Consider the following 24929-nt stretch of genomic DNA (forward strand, 5'->3'; position numbering starts at 1 on the left):
CTGGCACCCAAAACGATTCTTCCAAGACCCATCCAGCCACTGCTAAGGATATTCTCACTAGACTTTGGCAGAGGCCTCCAGACAGTCAGTCCATCAGGCTTACTCTCTGGATTTTTAATTCGTAGACTTCTTTCCTCAATAAATGAGTTCACACCCGTCCAGTGTGTCTGTCATTTCAGATCATGACTGTTCCCTCTATCCCCTCCCATGTCAGAGAAAAGTGAAGGAATGTGCTCCTGGAAAGCAATTCAATGAGGATTTGAAGGCTGCAGGGCTTGTTCAGCTGCTCTCAGATATCCTGAGCTGCAAGCAATCACACTGTATCCCTCCCAGTGGCCACCTCAGCACAGCTGGGCTCTTTCAGAAATGGCTGTGAAATGTACTGTGGAAAGAAGAGATGGTGAAATGCCACTTAATGGCAAAGAAGAAGCTCGCTAACCAGAGAGCATAGTTCAGTGTGTTGGTATTTTCATCAATGATCACCAGTGTGTCTGCCGCCTTTATAACAGCAAAGTTAGCAACAAAGACAAGTATGGTCAGAGATTGTTGAAAATGGCTGGTAGGCAAAGATGGATTTCCAGGCAGTTCAACAGCTCCCGTGGGCATGTGTGTGCTCTCCTGCTGCCTAATTTCAAAGCTCCCTTTTCAATCTCTTGCTTCCCTCCATGCAAAGTCCTTTTTCTTTAAACTGAGCAAACATAACTTTAATATTAACCTTACTCAAGACATTTAATTTATGCATTTGTTTGCCGGGCAGTGATTTTTTTAAAGCCATCTATTCATTCTGATGGTGCAATTTCCATAATGTAATTTCTTGGGTAGCAAGGAAATGGCTTTTTTTCCATCATTATATTTTCTTCAGGTACCATTATGAGTGTTTCACTTAGTCTTGCAATTAGTCGTATATTTAACATATGCTGACTTCACAGAGACACATTTATTATTTTCATTGCCTAATGCTATAAAAAGAAATTCTAGGCATAGATCAGCGGCCTACAATTCTTAGGCAATTCTGGTATTTGGTAGATAGGCAGCCGTTCCATACGCTTGCTTTGCTCTGTCTTGCAAGGGGTCCACACTGCTCATTTTACATGGAATTTTTTTCTTTTTCCACATACCACTCTGCTATGCAAACCTCTGATCTTGTTTAATTCACTGTCTATTCAATCTTATTTGTCAGTTCAGCAGTAACTTGTTCAAACCTTCCCAGACCTCTCTCCCACACTAAGACTGAGGTTTTGTTTTGACCATCATATCCCTGACTTTAAACATCTGACATATTCTTGGTTGACCAACAAGTATAGGAGGAATTACAAGATGATCAGATGTTCTACCCTAGTTTGTCTAGTATGGTACTGTTTTATGCCTGTTGTACTAATGAAATCATTAATAGCCTTCTTTTATTCTTAAGAGTGTCATAAGTTGGATGTTATGGTACATGGTTGCTTTACGATCAATACATTGGAAGGAGTATATCCTATACCCTAAGAATTTGCACTGGACTCTGAGCTCTGGTATGTCTTTCTTGTGTGGCCTTAAACAAGTTATTTCACCCCCTTTAAATTCAGTTTCATCATCTATAAAGCAAGTCTGAAGATAATATCTCCCTCAAGGTTATCTGAGAAATAACAGAGTGAACATTATTTTGATAACAGGCAAATGACTACATAAATCATAGTTACCACTCTATCACTATAGTTGTAGTATATATTGTAGTACATAGAAATTACCATGAAACAAAAAGAAAAGTCCAAGAAGATATCATGGAATAAAGAAAAGTTTTCCTAGAATTAGAAACCTGGGTTTTCAGCCTCATTCTGTCATTAAGAGGTTATAGACATGTCTCTTCCCAAGGCATCCAGATCTATAAATAGGAGAATAATCTCTAAGGGCACATCTAGCTCTAAAATGCCTTGGTTGTCCAACAATGAGATATCTCATATGATTTCTAGATTAACCTTTATCCACAGAGATAAAGGTTTTATTTACTTAAAATGATGTAATTTTTTACAAGTTTACTCAAGTGTTAAGTACTTATAGTACAGACTAGCATACTTCACCTGTTGTCAGTTGTACATTTTAAGCTTAAGAATAACTCAGTAAAATTATTGATTAAAAGAAGGTGCGGAGAGGCTGTAGAACACAAAACCACGTTTGAGCAAGAGTTGCCTTTGAAGAGATTAAAATCTAATAGTCAAGCCTATTGTTATCATTCTTCCTACACTAACTTATCTGAAATGTTTCCCTTCTTTTGCTATCTCCACTAAAAGACTGAATACATATAGAAAGCAAAACCTCCTACTGTACATGTTTGTTCAAGGCATGAGAATTGGGTTCTTTTTGAGCTCCATTTCTGATTAATCCCAATTGTCAACTTATTATAGAATGAGTTGACTGCACCTGACTCCTTCAATCTGCTACCCTTAAAAATATAATATGCCATAAAGTTTTCATTTGGAAGCAGCTTTCTTCAGTTGCATCTTATTTTAAGAAATTTGGCACATGGTTATAGGACGTGTCAGGGACAACTTGGTCAGAAACCTCTTAGCTGGGCCCCTGGATCTCAAATCTAGCTCCACATTTTTTTTCCACAGATCAACCCAGACCTAAGCAGAAGGCCTACATGTCCCCCAGACTAGTATTACAGTAGTAAAACTGATCAGATTCCACAAGTCTTACTCAGTGCTTCTTTCTTGGTCCCTGTTCCCAAGGATCTAGTTATCAACCTCTCTTACAAAAGAGAATAGACTTTTAAGTCAGAAAAACCTGGGTTAAAAATCCTAGTTCTGCCATTTGCTAACAGTGTGATGACAGGTGGTTACCTAAGCCTCTGTTGTCTCATTTGTAAAAAGAATAATGCATGCCTTTGGAGAATTTAATAATGCTTAAATGAACAGTGTGTATAAACGTCTGGCACAGACTTGCACTTAAATATGTCATACATGTTTATTAATTTCTGTGTCGATGTACATTCAATAAACACAGCTTTGTTCACAAATCCTAGTCTGGTCCTTGCTCCTTTGATAGAATGGAGCTTTATCCTTGAACTTCATCCTAGTATCTGGAACCTAGCTACCCACAGATAGACCATCTTAATATATAAAATCTGCTTGGTTCACTATTTCCCACTTCAAAGTCTTCTTCAGTATGATCCATTCCATCCCCTTGAGGCTCCCTGCCTTAGTCAGTTTGTGGTGCTATACAAAATACAATAGAAAGGGTGGTTTATAAACAACAAAAGTGTAATTCTCATAGTTCTCAAGGCTGGGAAGTACTAGATCAAGGCACCAAGAACAACTGTATTCTTCCTGGTTCATAGCCACTATCTCCTCACTGTGTCCTCACAGGTAGAAGGAGCTATGGATCTCTCTGGGGCCTCCTTTATAAGGCACTAACCCCATTCATGAAGTTTCTACCCTCATAACTTAATCACCCATCTCAAGGCCCCTCCTCTTCGTACCATCACCTTTGAGGTTCAGAATTTCAACATATGATTTCAAGGGGGCCACACAATTCAGACCGTAGCACTCCCTCATGCCATTGCCAAAAGTTTGCATAGACTGTGATTATTCATTGTTGATTCTCTTGCATCCTGGGTTTGCCCACAAGAATAAACATCTCCTGGTGGTATCTGTAGTCTCTTCAACTTCCCTGACCCCTGATCATTTGCCCTCAAACATCTCAACCTGGAGGATCTAGTGCTGACCTTTCCCATCAAAGTGGTCAGCTACTGCTCCTGCTAGGCACTGACGGTTACGGACATTGAAATGTCTCTAATTCTATGTACTAAAGACCTGGCTAAGGAAGAATAGGCTGGTTAATGGATGAATTATGTGTTTATATGTTTTCTTTCTATGCTATCAAAGAACAACTAGGAACTGGCTCTAAACATCCTCAATTGTGTATGTGCATGATGCTCTATATAAATATACTCTGAGGATTTTAGGAGAATCTCGTTTTATACTTGAGGAATAAATAATCTCAACTCTTCCTTTTAGTTCAGAAATTCTATGAATAATCTCTGAGTACTAAACCCAGACCTTGACACTTTCTATCATATACTGTCAGAAAAGTATCTTAAATAATGTAGGTATGATTTTTTTTAAAAAAAAGTATGCTTAGCAGTAATTAAACAGACCTAAGTAATGAGCTTCTAGCTGATGCTTTCATGCTGCTCCAGATATACAGACATGTCTCATTTGAACTAGACTGGAAAGTCCTCATTTAAGGATGCAGGATTAAGGACAAAAAAAAAAAAAAAAAAAAAAATGTTAGAAACACTCACTATAAGAAGTACTTTTATACACCATCATTACGAAAGACCAATCATGTAAAAAAAAAAAAAAAAAAAGGCAGTAAGAATGCCCCAAGATACAGTGGTGTTTAGTGACTGAGCCTGGATCAAAATCACCCCATATGGTTTACAATTCCAGGCGCTTCCCAATCAGAGTGCCAGGAATAGGGTAAGGTATACTGAGCTACTGTTCCCCTCAGCCCAGCCAGGTGACCTTAGGCAGTCAGCAGCCTCATCAATTTATTCCATATGCCTATCAAATACTATCATTTCTATGCATATCATGATGTAAAAGATAAAAGAGATTGGGAGTTACTGTTTTTACTCCTTGCTCCAAATATTTATAATCTGCAATATCCAGGGATAGAGTGTTTTGCTCAAGATAATACAATTTATGGAATGATCTGAATTAGAGTCATTGGTTTAACCTTACCTAAAGAGTAACTCTTTGAGTTTATTTGTATTCTACTTCCTATCAGCCAGATACAAAATATGAAAACTTTCCCCTATCAATCTGAGTGATTAGGCTATAGACCTTCAAACCCAGCTGGCTGCTGATAAGGAAATCAAAGGACACCATTCTAAAGAAGAGAATGATATTTTAATTCTAATAGCCAGGAGCAAGGAAGCACCCTACAGGTTTTGAGGATAATATGAATGATAGAAAGTAGTGGCTGTCTTATTGAACTAAAAGACTCCTGAATACAGTGGGGAGTAGAAAAGCATCTACAAAGTGCATATTGTATGCATTCATACGACATGTAATTTTTAGTAAATAAAACCCTTATTCAAGAATATTGAGATTGATAATAATTTGGCCGTACCTGAGGGAAAAAAATGTACAAGCATGTAGTCAAATCTGTTAATTAATCTTCCACCTAAAACACTGCCTTCCCTTTGGCTTAATAAGAACCCGGACCACCCTGATTCATATCATCTTTATTCCAAATAGATCTTATTCACATAGAAATACAAAGATGTTCCCATTGGAATGTAAAAGATTCTTACTGCTTTTCTTCACAAAGAAGCTGTGTTATGATGCCAGCAGTTAGTACTTTTTTAGCAGTTAAAAAATAATAACAACAACAGGAAACTAAGTAGGATTAAGCAAAACTAGGGCTAGTCCTATTTCAGCTGGGGCTTGAAGAAGCAGCTCTAACAGTATTAGCAGGATCTGGTTTAACTTCCTCTCTCCACTCAGCTCCATGTTGGCTTCATTCTCAATAGCTATGGTCCCAAAATGGTCACAAGTGCTCCTCGTCATATCCTTTCACATTTCCTTCTATGGTAAAAAAAATGAGACCCTTTAAAATAACCAGGGGGAAAAAAAAAAAAAAAACCTAATTGGATCTGCTTAGGTGACATGTCAGACCTTGAACTAATCCTTGTGGCCAGGAAAATGTGCTGCTCTAATTGTCTTAGAGGAGAGCTAAAAGTTCCAACCCTAGGGCCACATGATCTGAACGTGAGGAGGGGTGGTTCCCAGAAGGAAATCTAGAATGACTACCAACAGGGTAAAAGAATGCTGGGAAGCAAAAACAACAGATGTCATTCTCTACTTTAGCTGTCTTCATTTTTCCCTCCTCAATTGCCTATAATCCAGTTTCTGCAGCTGTCATTTCCGACTCCACCTTGGGAACCACAACTTTAATATTGAGATTAATCTAACCAGGCTCCATTTGCCTCTGATTTCTGGCTCTCATCCAAAATACAATCCTTCCCTGTTTCCATCTCAGTTCAAACTCAATGTCAGATGGGCTACTTCCTTTCTCCCTCCTGTTGCTTCTTTTTGTCCCAAAGATTTGGGCTATGACTTCTAAAACTTCAGCTGATGGGAAACAAATTCCCTAATTCCTTATCTTCAGAGAATGCTTCCTCCAACACACAGCAATAATTCGGTTCTTGCTCATGCCCAAAAAATCTGCTTCCCTCTCAAGAGAAGTATCATTATTCCCACGTGACCTATGTTCCACAGAAAGTCTTGGCATTCTTCAAGCTTGTATCCATATGACAACTTGGTATCTATGCACGTTACAACTCAAGTATTACATAAAACCCTTTATCCTTATCTAACCTTATCCCCGCCCTAAACTACATAGCTACTAGCCTCAATTTTCCTTTCCAAGCCTCTGTTTCCATATTACGTATACATAATAGGGACAATAATTTTGCCTTCTTCAGAGAGAACTGGTATGACTTAAATGAGATATTTATTGCAAAGCTCTTAGCATAGTGCCTAGTTCACAGTTTTCAACAAAGGCTAGCTATTATTTTTTGTCTAGGGGTGGGCTTGTGGGTAAATGGTCACACTTTTCTTTACAGTATTATATTTATATTACTTCAACATTCTTTAAGTAAAAAAAAAAAAATAACAGTTTATATTAAATGGAATAGCTTGGACCTGGTGGAACAAACCATTTCAGTCACTAGGCTGGTGGCCAAAGCCACATCTAAATAGGTACCAAATGTAGAATACCTGTGCTTTGAACAGGATCTTTTATTTATTGACTTTCTTAATTTTCTCATTAAAGTGTAAAAGTCTTCCCACATAATGTAGGTACCTAAAAGTGAATTTTAAGGTAAAGTAAATTTGTATTTACTACATTCCTGCTATGTGCCAAACAGTAGACATAAGTTATTTCACTTAATATTCACAACTATTTTATGGTTTATTTTCCTCAATAAATATTTATTTAAAAATCCCTACACGTTAAGCTTTAAGGACACAAAGATGAATAGGACATGCTGTCTGCCCTCCCAGGCCACTGAGGGAGATAAATTAAGCAAATTTGCAACTATAGTACAGTGTAATAAATGCCAAGACAAAGAATAATATGCAGGAACACAGAGCAGGAGTGAAGGTCGATCACCTGAAAGAGGTAAAACTATGAAGGATAAGCAAGGGCCAAATAAAGAAATTTCCAAGGTCATGGAACTGCTAAATGCTAGAGACCAGTTTTGAACATAGCAGACTGACTTCAAAAATCCGTGTACCTCACCACTGAGCTATTCCACAGCAAGGAAGACTTGGAATACATAAATAGTTTGACTGAAGTATATTTTGTTGGGGAGGAAGTGGCAGAAAATGGGGCTAGAGAGGTAGGTAGGAACTAGACCTGAAAGGCCAGTGTACCACTCTGAGAAGTTCTGAAAGTCATGGCGATGCACAGGAGGATCTTCAGCACAGAGTCACAGGAGAGACAGATAGATACTCAACAGTTGTCACAATATGCCAGGCAGTGGGTATCCTAAGCATTTACACCCCATTTAAGCCCGAAAACAACCGACAGAGGTAGATACAATTATTATTCTCAGTTGTAAAGTGGGACACAGATCAGTTAAGTGACTAGCCCAAGATGGCACAGCTAGCTAAACAGAAGAACTGGGCTTCCAACCAAGCAGTCTAGCTCCCAAAGCCACGCCCTTCACCATGGAGAATCACTCTGGTTTTGAGTGTGTGGTGGATGAATTGAAAAGCAGCCAAACTGGGAATGATTGGTGGTAATACCGACTATAAAGTTTGTGTCATTTCCTTCATATTCCTTGGGCAAACAAGCAAACTCAGTGAAGCTGAGAGACTCTGCTCTAGAACACACAGTATATGTTGGAGTTGAGATTTAATTTCAAGAGTGTCAGATTCAAAAGTCCTTTATTTACAGTGTTCGGGTCCACCTCTTGTTAATTCAATTTCAATAAAATTATTAAGAATTCCAAATTATCTGGGTCTAAAATAATGAGGTTTATTCTCTGTAAATTTAACATTCAAGTATGATCACACTAAGTGGCATGTTTAAGTGCGTCAGATAATTATCCACAAATTGCCATGTTTCCCTGTCTTCGAGAATGCGTGACTCTCTTCTGGCTAATGGCTGTAACAAGAGACTACTGAGCATGTCACTATTTGAAGTTGACAAGCATCACCACAGTGAGCAGATTATTAAGAAAAGCATTATGTCTGGTCTCTTATGAATTGTTTTTAATACAAAATTGATCTTGAAATGCAACAAAAGTAAATGCCAAAGACTTTTCTTTTCCCTCTACTCTTATCTTAGTACAATTTAAGCTTTGATGAACACTCCTTTTTTCTATTCAGTATCTGACTTTATGGTGAAATTCCATCCTGAGACAAGAAATGTTATACTGGATGGATTCCAGCCATCTGTCTGCTTAATAAACACTACCGTTTTGCGTTCAACTGAAAACCAGACCTGGGCTACTCGATATAACAAAGAAAATTACAGAAAACACCATTCTTTTACTTTAAGGGTACCATGCTGCCTCTCCAAGAATCTCCTCTGTGTGCTTAGGGGTATATAATAAAGAGTGAGCCATATTAGTTTCTTATTAATTAAAACCTACCCTGAAGTTTTTAGAGCTGCTGGGGTAGCCACAGGTGGCTGTTGAGCGCTTGAAATGTCTGAATTCAGATGTGTCAAACTTATTTCTTCTTTTGTTAAGGCCACTTCTAGAAAATTTAAAATAACATGTCCTTTACATGTTATTTCAACTGGATAATGTTATTCAAGAGTCTTTACATTTTCTAATTTCAGAGCATACACTTGTTTATGTGCATGTGTGTGTTTCGTTGTGTTAAACATAAAGGAAGTCCTCTTGAAATAAATTTAATATACCTTTCTTATACTTAAAATAGTCTTCAAAGAGATACTCCAAGTAAATATATCAATGATCAATACCCTCATCTGCATAAAACTCTGCAAAACAAAGAGTTTTCCATCTAGACCTCAAAGATCACTTCCTAACTTAAAACAGTCTAGGAGGCTGAATTGAACTCATTTTCCAATCTCACCTAGTCACAATTCCCTAAACAGGCTATGCTTCAGATGGATAGATGGATAGCTAGAATTCCTCCCTCATCTATGAAGCCATTTATACAAGCAAAATATCTATTTTTGAAATTATAATATTCTACCTACAAAAAATTATCTTAAATTAGTTCATTATTTCTAACATAAACCTGAAAGTATAATTAAACTAGATTTAAATAAACACTTGAAATTTTGCCTTATCCCTGCCCAATATTTTTTAGAATATACCACATTTTAAAAATATCATGTCCAAATGAGTAAGGTGATACAGAAACACAGTGCAAGAGAACCAACACATGATTTCTCTGTTGTATGTTTAAAAATGGAAAATTGACCAATTTTGGAAGAAATGAGCACTAATCACAGGAAGAGGACCGTCATATTAACAAGCAGGAATCAGTTACTTAAGTAATAGAATTATGAGAGGTCCTGGGCACAGGTGGAGAGTTACTGTACTATGTCACTGGCAGTTCTACTCAAGAGATATTTAACGATTCTGAATTGTTTACACCACTTTTAGTGACCTACAAAGCAGTTTCTTAATTTTTCGAAAAACTAGCAGGATCAAAAGCTTAGACCAAAAGCGAACCGTCTTTATTTTGACTGAAGCCAGACAGAAGGAGTGATGACATGGTTGGAAGGAATGAGTTCAGTCAAATGGAGAAATTTTGAAACCCTAAATACTCCCAGTCTTTCTTACTTGAAGGCCTGCAAATGATCTTCACCGTGCATCAGCTAGAATCCATTTCAGAACTGCATACAGAGCTCGATTTTCTACAAAGAATAATGCAGCCATTATTATTCACTTAGAAATGTTTTTACAACATCAATATTACAGAGACTGCTAGTGCCCACCCAAATCTGTGTCCTTCCCCTTCTTCCCAAGCACACATTCGGTTCCGCTGTTAGGTGTGGCCATGGACTGAGTCCTACTCAATGCCACATGAGCCAAATAGATGTGTGCTGCTTTCAGGCCTGGCCAATGAAAGCCTCCCAAGCATGACCTAACTCTCCTTCCTTATCTGCTAATGGAATGGTAGGATTCTGAGAACCAAGAAGAGGTCACAAGATAAAAAATGAGTGAATTCCTGAATTACTGTGTGGAGCACAACCCCTACTCACCACTGACTTTTAATGAACAATGATATGAGTAATAAATAAGAATTTATTGTTTTGGATCTAATGAAAGTTTGGAGCTTGTATATAACAGCAGCTACTATTGTTTCCTTACCTTATATAAGCAGTTTCACATGTATTAGCCATTTTACCCCATTTAGGAGCTGAAGGTGAAAAGAAATTTGAAAACGTCATTTTGTCTATTAATAAGTGACAGTGAATAACAAGAGGTCACTTGAGTGGTTCATTATAACAGGATAAGGTGTAACCCAGATGCCCTGGCAAATAAACAAACAAAAATCTAGGTATACATAAGAAAATTAGGAAAAAGCAATAAAAAGACACTGAATTCATGTGGTTGTGTCGGAAGATAGCTGTATTTTATGGACTAAGCTATGAGCAATTGTCGACAGAGCTGAGGCGCTCTGCCAATTGGCATATCTAACTTTATTCTAGAAAACAAAGAGAGAACATGCATGAGACTCAAATGAAGAAACACATCATTGTGTAGGGGATAGGATGAAGCAGAAATGTGAAAGCAAGCAAATGTGAACCACAACACATACTACTGGTTATTCTATTGATATCCTACGAAGGAACGATGCAATTAGCACTACCCCCAAATTATGTGGACATTTGAACATTACCTGTCAATGTTTTTCAATTTATCTTTTGTTTCCTTAATAAAAATCAGAGTCAAAGGAAGTCTCTAAGTATTACGAAGTATCTGGGCAAGGCAGATCCTGCAACGGTACCTGACCTAGGCAAATGACTGCTTAGCTCTATTACCACAGTAGTCATTAAGAAAAACCAGATCTACCGAAGCTAATCTTGATTTCAAATATGGCACTCAACCAGATATTATAGTTATTCTTTTTGTTTGTTCTACATAGAGTAAATTCCCTTTGCACATATTCTGAGCTTCTATGAGCATATCAAGTATAGCTGGTGCCATTCTATAATAGTACTAGTTATTAAATACTTTGAATATTTTGTAAATAATTGCTCCCCTAAACAGATCATAATCCAGCAGATAGTCTACAGATTAACTATAGCATCTTTCAATAATAGTGCCTAAAGAAAGTCTTCTGGTCCATTAAGAATTGTTACTCAGGAAAAAAAAAAAGACAGTCTTATATTGATTGCTCAATAGAAAGTCAATGTTCAGTAGCCTATATTAAAATAAAATAGACTGATATATATTCATATGGCTTTGCTAATCTCACGAGTCATTCAGATGTGACAATTATGGATAACAAACATCTCTGTAACTCACCAAAGTGCAACCTCGAAATGCACTCAAAAGAATCAGCACTTGTCTATGTGTCGGATTTCCACACCCTCTGAGATACAAGCTGGTTTAACATATTTCCCTTAAGACCCTAGGGATGAAGTCATTGTCCACTGGGATGAAGTTATTGTCCACTAGGCTGCAAATTTTAAAAGGCAAGCACTGACTTTGGTAAGTGATGGAAAGTGCATTAATTGCAGCAAAGAGAACTCTTTTTTTGTCCAGTAGAAATATACTTGAAGGAAAAGAATATTAAAGGCCAGGATAATACTATATCAAGGTCTGTCTTATTAAGCCAAAATAATCCAACCAATATATTGTATCATGTGCCACACAATTCCCCTGCCCTTGCCCCAGTCTTGTTGTGCACTATTGCTGGTTTCAAGACTATAATTTAACTTCTGTGTTTGCCTGCAGTTCTTTAGCAAGCTGATGAACACACTGTCTCTTGATAACTTAAACTAGACAATTGGTTTCATTTTCTAGTTTCTGTCACACTTTTCAAAGCAAGCATCATTTAAAATATAAACATAATAATCTTCCCTAGGCCTGGAGATTCTTCTTTCTCTTAAAATTAAATCAGCATTATAAAGTGACCCCCCTTTTAGGACTATAACAAATACACTCATATTTAAATTCAGTACTAATGCTTGTATGACAGTGAGTTTGCAAAACAGTTTGAAATTATTTTAATACTGTTTAATGCCATAGTTGATACTCAAATACTCATAGTAACATTACTACCAATCTACTTTTACTACTACTAATAATAGGGCATCTAAAATAGGTGAGCATTTCTGGAGCTGGAGTAGTTGGGGTGCAAGAGTCTTTATCATGCTATCTTTTCCAGCCTTTTGGAAAAAATGGTAGTGGGATGATTGTTTTAAGTTTATTTCTGTACCCAAGTCATAGCTTTTCTCTTTATGAGAACTGTCTGTTGGCAAGTCTGATGAAGAGTTGTACATGTGTGTCAGAGACCATGACTCCAACATGATACAAGCCATCTCCTCTCAGACCTCCAGCACTCGGGCATAGTGAGATCCCCAGACCCTCTTATCTTTGTGCCATCAGTAGAGCAAACAGTTCTCTGCATCCTCTCTTCTACCTTCTCTTACAACTGAGAGAGTATGAGGGGTGAGCTCTGAATTGGTACCTGACTGTCCCAGAGAGGTGAAGATTACGGCAACACTATGATTCCCACACTGACCTACATCTATTTTATACCAACTTTAACCTACAGGAACGGAAAAGAATGGTGTCACCCCAAAGCTCCAACAGGTAGTGGTAAAGTAATATTTCATTTTATGGTACAAAATGATACTAAGTTTATTTATGGTTGAAAGTTAAACAACCAACAGAAAAATTGATTCCATGTTTTTTGAGTCTTCTAATGGAATATGGATCTGAGTCTCATGAATGTTTCCCATTTGTCACAGTGAACCAAGACCACAGTATGAAAAGACTATTGCCCACTAAACAGCACACACCACACTGGGGTGAGTGGATGTCTACAGAATTCTGTTGAACCATGAAGGGCAGAGATGTGTGTTCAGTAACTTGTAATGCATCCCTTGCTCCCTTGACTTCCCAGCATGTTAAATGCCTTCTGTTTCTAAACCTAGCCTATATTAAGATTGCTGAGTAAATAAGTGAAAGAAGATTTTTAAATATATGCAAAAAAGAAACCACATTCAGGCTTCTATTGCCTCTCAAATTATGCTAAAGGATTCGATCATTACTGATAAAATTATGCTTGGTATCCACTGGCTATTAGTATCTATGGGGCAAATTCAGTATCTATGGGAATTAATGAATAAATGAATTTTCTATGTACAACAGATAACGTCTTCGAAGTTAAATAGCAGGCACATTGGTAATTTTCTAAAACATTAGAATAGAGATGATACAAGCATTTACTTTACAATTTTAGTTTTTCTTTAATTTTCTGAATGGTAGTCTAGATTCAGCAGTAATTAATGCATCAGGCTATAAGAGCACAGTTGATTTGTGTCAGATGACCTGGCCAATTCTCATTTTGCATCAATATATTTTACTGAGCACTCAGGAAGAACAAGGTCTTATGTCAGGGGGAAAGCCTGATATGTAAACATCAAAGATTAACAAGGCATAATCCATTGAATACTGTAAGCAGAATTGAGAGGAGAACATTTATTCTAATTGGAAAGATCAGGGGAAATGAAGTTTGAACTTAACTAAGAAGTATGAATAGAATTTCAATTGGAAGAAGATGAAAAAGTCAAAAAGTCACTCAAGTATAATAAATGATCCCCCCAAAAGGGGAGGGGACATGAGATTCTCTGGCCTGGCCTGTTAGGAGAATGATTAGTTAACTCTCGAGTGTGACTGATGAAGGTAATGGGGAGAGATGATATATAAGAGGAGGCTCAGAATATTCACATGGGGCCAAGCCATCACAGAGTCTTAAGTGCCTTGCTCGAGAGTTTAGACTTTATTCAATAGAAAACAGTTTTTTAGTAGAAAATTGTGTCATCATTCTGTAGCCTACTCCTAGGGACTATACATATATAAGCATGGCATTATTTCTGCATATTCCTGACAAACTATTTCTTACCACTGTATGTTAAAATGTATATCCCTGTGTTAAGAACACTGTCTGATAACTAGTTGAACTTAACTGAAAAGTATTCTGTCATCCACACTCACATGAGTTTTGTCTTTATGCTTATTTTTTATGGTCAAATCATCTAATAGTCCTAAAAAATTTTGAAAGTCACATTTCTTATAGTAATCTGACCTCATCCAATTATTTCAATATGATTCTGATAAAAAACCTTAAAGAAACACAGTCCCACATCATCTTCTACAATTGAACATTTTCAAGTGGCTCTAATTGCTAGAAGTGTAGTCCACATTTGCTACAAAGAGTTTTCCTGTTGACCAAGTCTGATCCTGAGCTACCTCTAATCTACCTGCTTTCCAACTTTATAAACAGATTGAGCATAGAGCAGCATTTCAAATCCTTCCTTGGAATGCTATGAAATTGCTCCATAACCAGAGGTGCGCTCAGAAATATACTCATAACACTTATTTATTTATCAATATGAATGTGTTTTTACAAATGAGCCTGACTCTAAATGGGTCAAGACATCCTATAATGTCAGTCAACCTCGCTTCTTGCCATTCTCTCCAACATTTTGTCTGTACGCCTAAAGGCAGAATTTCAGATTAGAACCTTCTTGAATTCTTCCTCATCACATTAACCACTTTTGAAAGCTATGTCTACAGTGCTGTAAGTACTTTTGCCAAAGGCTTTCCTATTCCCCTTGCTATTTGCTTTAAAATCCAGAAATATCATCTTCTCTGATTCACAGCCCGTTTATCAATTTTATCATCATACGTGATACCTTATTAAAACAACTTACCTTTCTATTCTCTCTCTCTCTTCCTCTTTTATTGCCTATGAATCTTTGAAAGCCTTTAATGTGAAATACCTATATTAGTTATTTAATTCAGGATTTCATTTACATCTTTAGCATGAACTGTAACACGAATCCGTTTATATTAAACTTTCTCTGGTTTTCTGTTCCTTACTTTATGCATCTTTCTTGAACAATTTATCCAGCATCCCATTAAACAGAAACTTCTAGTTTGCATATGCACCCCAATGCAAACACACTCATAATGAATGACTTCAGAACACTACAAGATTCTAAAATGTCTTAGAATATTCACCTATGTTCCTGGAACTTCTACAATGAATTGAATTTTATTGTACTGATTTTCTTTGATAGCCAGTCACCCATTAGCAATGCAGACTTGACAGTAAAGTCAGTTTGCATATCTGCCTTTGGAAGCAGTGGTTTCCTCAGGCTGGGGGTAAAGTGTGAGTGGCCTACATACCTCTGTGTCCTAGGCCCAGGAAGACCTATGCTTTCTTGTAAAATCTTCTAGATACACAAGGGCATGTTCTATTAGAAATGAATCTTAATGTATTTACTCATCAGGAAACTATTGAGCACTATAACATGCTCAGCTCTGTGCTAAATACTGGTAAAGCAGAGATTATTAGCCATGGCTTGCAGGTAACAAGTAAAAGATTCAACTGCGGCATGAGATCATGAGGAATGGAGTATTGTTTCTAGGGTGTCTTTGGAGCACAGAGAAGGGTTGCTTACCCAGCCTGAGATTAGGGAGGGCTTCCTGGACTTGAAAGGCTAGGAAAAACAAAACTACATTGCCATAAACTGTCAAGTCATTAAAGAGCCCCCTCGCCTGGTTTGAAAATAAACTTTGGGCAAGGGAAGATTCATTCATCTATTTCTCTAGGCAAGAGAAGGACATTGAGGGGACAGCAGGAGTGCGACATCTCTCATTGTCTCCTTAAATGCTAGAGTACGTTGAGCATTGGCATCACACTAACTTTAGAACAGTCTCTGACTATTCCTGCAGTGAAGATGGCTGCAGCAGGCAAACAGATACTGAGATGATGATGAGCCAATAAAACCTCCAGCTAACTCCTTAGCTCCAATTTCTCACTTAAATAATTCTGAATTTAAAGAACAAAAGGCTCCCTGCGTATCTTTCATTTAAGAAAGAAGATGAAACTGCAGACACAAACATTTCGCCACTTAACAGAAGTTGGTGGAGTTGGGGGAGGGGCAGTGTGTTTCTGTTCTATTTGTCTGATTTCCCAAAGAGCAACTTCTCCTTGGCCTCTTGACCTATCCTCTCATTCTTCTCTGATTACCCGCGAGACAGAGATAAGAACTGGACATGTAGACCAGCTCTTATCTCACTTATGGGCTAAGGATCAGGAAGCCCCAAGGAAACACCCATTCCGAATTATGTCTTCTGTCCTAAAGTATACAGAGGAAGCCCTACCTGAAGATGCTCCACAGGTCACCCTGGACCACCTGTGAATGGCTGTATAAGCCTCTGTAATTTGGGGATTCAACATTATGAATACTGGCATGTACATTAGCCATGTTCTCTAGTATAATCTTTCTCGGTACTCATATTAACATTTTGGTCTCCACTTGCTTGATTTGTCTCTTAACTGGTTCTGAATGCAGATGGGGAAAAACAGGTGTATCATTTTCAGGAACTCTTCAAACCACAACAGTTATCATAATAAATTAATATACAGATCCATAAGAGATTGATCATCTCATGTATCCTTATAAGACCAAGTTTCTGAACTTACAAAAGAGGATCTGATCCTCAACCACATAGAAAAATGAACAGAAAGCCAGCCTATAATGAGAGAAAAACATGAAGCCAATCCACAGAGAAGCAGAAAGGAGACAGAGGAGATACTCTCAGCAATGCAGCTCTTAGAGCCATCTGTTCCTAAATTCGAGCCACCTTTCTTGTCCTTACATTCTATGACATACCTGAAAAGCTCACTAACACTAGTAGCATGTAACCGGTGCAGTTGCACAGGATACCTCACTCAGAAGGGCCCCACGCCTATGGGTTAATGCTCAGTGATCACCATCTTGAAGTTCTCGATAATTTCGTCTTTGAATTTGTGTTTTGCAGGTGAGGTCCAATGGGACAATGGAGCATGTGATGGGAATTTGGAACTCATGAGTGGTCCCACCTCTCACTGCCTTCCTGCCTTTCTCAGATGGATTCTCAGCTCTCTATTCCTATCCACTGGGGTCCCCAGCTCCCTCATAACCTCTCCCACTCCACCCAGCCACGACTGCCATACTCTGTCCTCAGCAAGGTCCTGCACACAGTTTCAGGGAGGGCCAGGTTTGAGCACCCATGTTCTGAGTGTTTCCAGATAGAACATAGCTGCATCCTCCCCACCTGGAGCTGGTCAGCACTCAAGTCCATTCTGTGGATGATCTACAGAACTGGTAGAGAGATTGCAGTCCCTTTGGGTTACCCATCTGCTGTGGACTGGGATGGAAGAAAAAATGCCTGACTCAATTTCCATTCCCAGCCAGGCTAGAGAGTATTGGTCAGGGCAGAGGGGAACCCTGTAGTTAGTGGGCCACGTGCATGAGCCATATTGGGGGATGGACCTAAAGATCCTCTGACAGTCTGCACTCACCCCAAGAGTATCCATGGACAACAGAATAACATTAAATAGCAAATAAAAAAAAAACAAAAAAACGCCATGTTAAATTGAGAAAGAGATCATGGAAAGATGGTAAAAGCTTTATATTTTAGTATGTTTAAACAGCAGATTTTTCCTACTTTTTGGACAAGGATTCCACTTATTTATTTTGCTCTGGGCTCTGAAAATTACACAACCAATCCTGCCACTAGATTTCTCTTACTTGCAACCAAAGGAGTCCCAACGAACACATAATATGCCTTTCACGGGGCTCTATATTTGCAGTAATTCTACATAAGCCTCTTTCCATGAGATAATATCATTTTGCAAATTGTTTTATTGGGTCGAAAGCATTTGTTCAAATCCCTTTCCCACACTAAATGGTAAAATCTCCTGCGACCCTATCTCATTTGTCTTTTGCTCTTTTGGTGCCTGGAACTAGCCTCCAGACACAAAATTGACACTCGCTGCATGTTTATGAACTAAATGTCAATACTATCAGTCATTAAGACAAGAAATTCTTCAAGGATCATCGCATCTTATCCAGCCCTAATGACAGACAAGACTGAAGGCTTAGTCTATCAACTACTTATCGACGGCTGCCTAGTTAAAGCCCGCCTTCGGTTCCAGGTTAATGCAGGACTGGGAAATCAGATACACACTCTTCCACAGACAACCCCCACCTTCTGTCGGGTAGTACAAATCTGATTTGAAACAGTTTGCAAGTGTTTTCCCACATTTAACCCCAAATGCTGAAATATTTGGCAACAGATGTTATATATTTTCAAAAGTACTTTAGTCTGTTTATTAAAATGTAGGCAAAAAGATTTTTAATTATAGACGTTATTGCAATCTCCCTTCCCTTTCTGTTTTCTTTGCAGTCTTTAGTAAGAACATCGAAAAGAGAGAGTGAGTTAAGTGATGAACAACAGGGAGGAAGTGAAAGGGGAAATGGAAAAGAGGCAGAAAACGGGGGAAAACAATGAAGGAAAAGGAAGAAGTGGGAAAGAGAGAAGAGGGAAGAAACTAAAGGCAGTCGCGCTAATTGAGTTAAATCAGGTTCAACTATGTCTTATTTAAGTTTTATCTGTGAAAGAGAATAATGCTATCAACCTTCCAGGGTTATGGTGGAAACTGAATGAGAAAACATATGTGAACGTGCCTAGCGAGGTGTCTTGCACATACCTGGTGACTCTTGTTGAAGCTGAACTAATATTTTCCACCCATGTGAAAGGAAAAAAAAAAAAAAAACCCTCCTCACATGGGCTTGAGCCACCAGGAAAGCCCATCTGAGAGAATTCATACCAATCAGTATTAGTTGAGAAACTGCTGCCTTGTGTGTTGCTTGCTAATAGAAGTGTTAACAGTGTTTATTTCTTCCCAGATGTAGTCAGTGCCAAGAACAACACAATGTCTAGAAAAGCTCATTTAAAAAAAAAAAAGAAAAAAAAAAGAATTAGTTCAAATTGTCTTGTGATTCTCGTCCAACTCCTTGCCCATCAGCAGACAACTTGAACTAATGTTTCAGTTACAAGTGTAAAAGACAGGCCCTGAAACAGACTCACATTTGGGTACAGGCATACCTTGGACATTTTGCAGGTTAGGTTCCAGACCACCATAATGAAGTGAATATTGCAATCGTTTTGCTGGGAAAGGGTCCTGACTTTGTTTTCTTAAAAACACAACACCCATGGAGCATAATAAAGCGAAGTACAGTCAAACAAGATATGCCTGGACTTCCATCAGAAGGCTAAGGCACAAGCAACTCGTGAACTGCCTCCTTCTCCTCTTTCTTCATCACTGACCACTAACAATACTGTCTTAACTTTTAATAGCATTCGATAGTTTAAAACACTTCATTATATCTTCCTTTAATAATTCTTTGCAATAATATTGGATAAACACAGAAGGTGATATTCACCCAATTTTAATACGTAAAAATATAGAAGTCACAACTCAACAGTAATGAAATCAGGTCTAAACCCTGACTCTCAATGCGTCCAGTTCTTCAATGACACTGTACTGTCTCCTTCATGCAACATTTATAAAACACAGAATTCTCCCTCTCTTACTGAAGTAAACACAGTTGACCAGGAGAATCACTTTAAGAAAATTATTTTCCCTAATTCATAACTTTCAAGGAAATGTATTTTCAGTTTGTGGACACCAGAAACATTATTTGAACCTTTTTATTGCACAGTTGGACTTTCAAATTCCACAAATCTGAAGCGTCTACTTATCACAAGAGCGCGAGAGGGTTTAGCAAACACAAACTCAGTGAACCTGTGCAATTAATACTATTTGACAAGGTAACATGATTCTGGAAAAAGTGCATTAAAATCAAATCCCTATGTTGCCCCTCATATTTATAGCATGAGCAAGCAGGGACCAGCAGTGGGCTTGATAATCCCAGGAACTAATTTAATGTTTATGTTTTTTATTTTGCTTTAGAAATATTTTCAGCCTTCTTTTAAAAGCTGTGACTAGTTTATTTGCCCCATGGAACTTTAAAAAAACCCACACAAATATTACATATATAAATTCCCGTTGTAAGAGATTCAAAATATTGAATTCATAGCAACACATGAAAGCTCTTTCACTCACACACACACACACACACACACACACACACCGATGGATAAGATGGTGAACAGTTTGCATGTTTACAGTTTCTATGTAGTCACATAAATATACATATATATTTTAAAATAATATGTTAGATATGTAAGGATACTATATTATTGTCCTGTAACTTGATTTAACTTATTTTTTTTCTTTTTCCCTAAAATATTTCCTGGAGATCTTTCAGTATGCGTGTGTGTGTGTGTGTGTGTGTGTGTGCGCGCGCGCATATGTGTATATACACGTACTTAGAGTTTTCAAACCACTGCATTCTATTTCATGAAATGATACACCAAATAAATTAAATCATTCTATTACTGGTGGATATTTTGGTAGTTTCTGGTTTTTGATGAATACAAACAATGCAGCAAAAACATCACTGCATGTGCACTGTTTCTCCTCATGAGGATGTACTTTCAAGAACACATTTCAACAGGTAAAATCAATGCAATCAAGAGAGTCCCTGTACACTCCTCAGATTTACTTTAAATGTTGATAGATTTTGTCCCATTTCCATTAAAAAGTTTTACCAATATGTACTCTCAGCCACATAGGAGGCTGTTTTCCCCAAGACCAGCAGAAGAATAAAATGAATGTTTTAAAATTCTCCTCTAATATAATGCATAAATATAGTGATTTAATCACTGTACATTATTTTTCTCTCATCACCAGCATGTGATCTCTGTAGAGGAGTACTAATAACGTGTTGTGTGTCCTTGGTATAGGTACTGAATCTTTCATGAGAATGGTCATAATATCTAACTCAAAGGGTTTTCTGGGTTTTTCTTTTTGTACATTTTGTCTTTTTTCATTGTGATTGTGTCTCTTTCCTCTTTGGTTGATTCAGTCAGTTAACACATATTTAATGGGTGCCTACACTACACTATGCCAGGCACCATTGTAATTGCTGGGGACAGAGCAGGGAGAGAAAACCAAATGGTTGCACTCATGGAGCTTATAGCCCAAAGGAGAGACAGACAATACAAGTGTATAAATGTATAATGTTTTATCAGGTTGTATTATGAAGAAAAAATAAAGTAGGGCACAGAGTTAAGAAGAAATAGGGGTTCTATTTTAGACAGAACGGTCAAAGAAAGTTTCTGTGATGAGCAGACAATTGAGTAGAGATCTGAAGAAAATGAGCATGGAGGTTGAGGGGTCAACAAGCACCAAGTTCTGAGACAGGAATGTGGTTGGCATGTTCAAGAAATAGCAAGGAATAACATGGTGATGCAGGGGGGAGAGTGGGGCTGAAGAAAGAGAGGTGCCAGCTGACAGGAGCCAGGGACCAGATTCTGACAGCCCTTATCAACCAAAAAGAGGATTTTAAATTTTATTCTAAATGCAGTTGGAAGCCAGGACCCAAGAGATGTTGAATGTTATCATGTGTAGTGCCCACTTGCCCTCTAAGCAAAGCCTCAAGGGAAATGGAAGTAATCAGAGCATCGTTCACAAACTCAAGTCAAGAGGCAAAGCTGAACAGAGTGATCAAGTTGTAAAACCATGCCCCTGACCCACACATACACCTTTTTCATTAAACCCAAAAGGTCGACTCAAAGCATTTTTCTTTTTATCTGATGCACGGTGCCCTTGCCAGCTAATAAACCAGGAACAGAAATCCTGACCATACTCAGTAACCAGAATGGCGAAAATCGTCTGCCCCATGAATATCGAGACCCCAAGCAGGATGGCAGCTCACAGTATGCCCTTACGGCAGCAAGCCTACCTTTGCAGATGGTCCCATTCCCCACGTAGCCAGGTTTGCAGGTACAGCTGTGTCCCTGGACAGTGTTGGTGCAGATGGCATTCTTATCACAGTTGTGCTGCCCATTGCCACATTCATCGTGCTCTGTTTGCAGGGTGAAAAAGAAAGAGAGACACCTTTTCTTAAGTTGGGATCAATGATGTTGAAAAAAAATTAGCTGAAATTCCCCCAATAGGAATGACTATTCTGTATTAAGATCTTACTGTATGCCTCGCAGTTTCTATGCCTGATGTGGTGAAATCTCAACTCTAAAAGATGGATACTATTATCCCCACTTTGCAGGTAAAGTAACTGAGCGCCAGAGAAGTCAAATGACTTATGCATGTCACAGAATTGATATGTGCTTCTAAGGTTATCACCTCTTCCATGCTCTGCAAAGGTTTCTGCAGAGACGACAAGGCAGTGATTCTCAAAAGGGGGGTAATTTCGTGTCCTCTCTACCCCTAGAAACATTTACAGTGTCTAACAATATTTTTGGTTATCATGATTTGGAGTAGGGGATGCCACTAAAATCTAGTAATAGAGGACAGGGATGCTGCTGAGCATCTTATGGGGCACAGCAGAGCCCGCCACAACTAAGAATTCTTTGATGCAAAATGTCAATGGTGCCAAGGTTGGGAAGCCTTCCTCTAAGATTAGAAAAGAGAAAATCCTACATGAAAAATTCTATGGCTTCTTTAGAACAAAGAGAGTAAAAATGAAAAAGGAAGACCCAGTAACTATATTCTGGCAAAGGAGCATTGACCACAAATATTTTCAAAAGACTGGCAGCGGTCACTGGAATGTTGTGAGCACAGGGTTGTGCTCTGAGTAGAAAAGCGATTTACTCTCAAGACTCTCTTTAAGGGCCTTCAGCAGTTTAACTCTAATTTTCCATAAAGCCCATTGTCATGGGGTTCAGAGTTTAACCTCCAGGTTTAATATGTAGTAATATGTAGTAATATAGCTAAACACACACACACACACACACACACACACACACACACACATTCGAATAGTGGTGACATCCTTAATCCACAAGATATGTGGGGGGTGCGGGGGGGAGCAGACATCTAACACTACAAAATGAACTGAAAGATTCCAAGTTAGAAATCAAGATTTCACAGATAACTATACTTTCCATTCATAATCAGGAAGCTTAAAAAGTCATCTAAATGACTACTCTGTAAATAAATAATATGGGAAACTTTATGCCCTTTAATCCCTTTAACATCTGCTACTATAACTTCATAGAAATTTTAAAAAGGAAAATCAAGTAGGGTTATTAATTCATAAAATGTTATAAAACAAGAGTTGAAATTCCAGCTAGAAATCCCAAAGAAATAACACCACTTGAACAAAACTAAAAATGCAATAGTTTGTAACTATAGTGTCCTATTAGATCAATGTAGGAATCAACTGAAATATCATCTATCTTCATTAATTTTTATTCTAAATTTTTTAACAAAGAGCCAGTAATGAGAAAGGTTAAATTCTACAAAGTAGAACTGTTTTAGTCACCCACATGCAATTAAAGTAAAGCACAAACATGCATTTACTCTTGATTTAACACCTTGGATTTTTTCCAAAGAAAATTTTTCTTTGGGCCTTAAGACCAACCGAAACTGTCAATGAGAAATGTGCACCAGCTAGCAAGCAGTGAAAAGGGAAGGGAAGATTTATGAGGACACACTTCTGGTCTGTGCTAAAGTCATCTCCAGCAAACTCCAAAAGTAGTACAACCCTGTGGATGTCTGATCAAATTTACAGACCTATCACATACCTGGTATGGGCCAGTACGACACCAAATGACACTAGGAACACACTTCAACTCCAAGAGCTTTCCATCTCCTTATTTAAATTCACTTAATATATAATTATTAGTGTCTGTCGGGGGAATGCAGGAATGAATAGATATGATCTTGGCTCAAATAAACGTTTTATTAGGGGCCACCAGACAGCAATATGTAACACAATGGAGAAGAGAATGAGGTATAAGTAGGTGACCTTATATTTTTATCATACGCACAAAACATTTTAGAGTGAAAGGGGATTCTGCTAATAATTACACTGGGATAATAAGCATAACTCAGAATGACCTAAGCAAATCTGCAAATGTGATCATGCCAGATAAACAGGAGCAAAGATAAACTGGAGTAAGAGTTCATTGGAGGAAAGAAATTTCTGATAATAGGCAGAAAAGTCTTCTTGTAAGACATAGTATTTGAACTAATCTTTTTAAAATGGTCATCATTTTATTAGCCAGAATTGCCCATGAAGGTTACTCCAGAAAAAAGAAACTATAAAAAAAGGTATGGTTTTGTGCAACATTCCAAAAGTTTGGTCTGTCCTTACCTACCTGATCTTTATTTTTAGCTTTATTGATGTACAATTGAAAAAACTGTAAAATATTTAAAGTGCACAAAGTGATGATTTGATATATCTATATACTGTGAAAGGATTCTCCGTAGCTAGTTAATTAACACGTCCACCCTAGCTGGTCTTATTTCCCAATATTCTTGAAGCAAATCCTCTTTTCTAATGAAGTGGCCCATCACTGTGCTGCAAATGTAAGAGTTCATTCTTTCCTTTCTAGTTTGTCATGTTGTCTCACTGACTCAAACTACTCTCTCCCAACATAGCTGGAATATCTGTGCCCCTGCCTGGCTTCGAACACCACTACATACCCATGCTCTTGCCATAAAGCTTTCCACATCTGCCCTCCATACCACGTGAATTTTATCCATCTTGGAACTTTTATTAAATTTAATATCTTTGCATCTCTGGAGGCAATCATATTAAAATATGTGGTAATATTTATGAGTTTTATCATTAATGTCTTATTAACTAATTAGCCTATTGACCATTTAGGGGGGAAAAAAGTGCAGCTGCCAGCATTAATTGAATTTTCATAAACATGCTCTTTGAGGCTGAAGCAAATCTGACTGGTTTTCAATGTGAAAATAAAATATAAAAACTGTCCT

At 37.9% G+C, this 24929-nt stretch overlaps 1 protein-coding gene across 1 annotated transcript in view; it reads right to left on the bottom strand.

Moving 5' to 3' along the window:
- Positions 1-24692, bottom strand: part of LOC105293752 (protein kinase C-binding protein NELL1-like) — a 282706-nt gene extending 258014 nt beyond the window's left edge. The window contains exons 1-2 of the mRNA XM_023532094.1: positions 24633-24692; positions 21928-22087 (exon numbers count right to left, since the gene is read on the bottom strand). Of these exons, the coding sequence (XP_023387862.1) occupies positions 21928-22087; positions 24633-24692 (220 nt within the window). The remainder of the gene's footprint in view (positions 1-21927; positions 22088-24632) is intronic.
- Between the last annotated feature and the right edge of the window lie 237 nt (positions 24693-24929).

Source organism: Pteropus vampyrus, unplaced genomic scaffold (assembly GCF_000151845.1).
Source record: "Pteropus vampyrus isolate Shadow unplaced genomic scaffold, Pvam_2.0 Scaffold76, whole genome shotgun sequence".
In the NCBI taxonomy this organism is placed as follows: domain Eukaryota; kingdom Metazoa; phylum Chordata; class Mammalia; order Chiroptera; family Pteropodidae; genus Pteropus; species Pteropus vampyrus.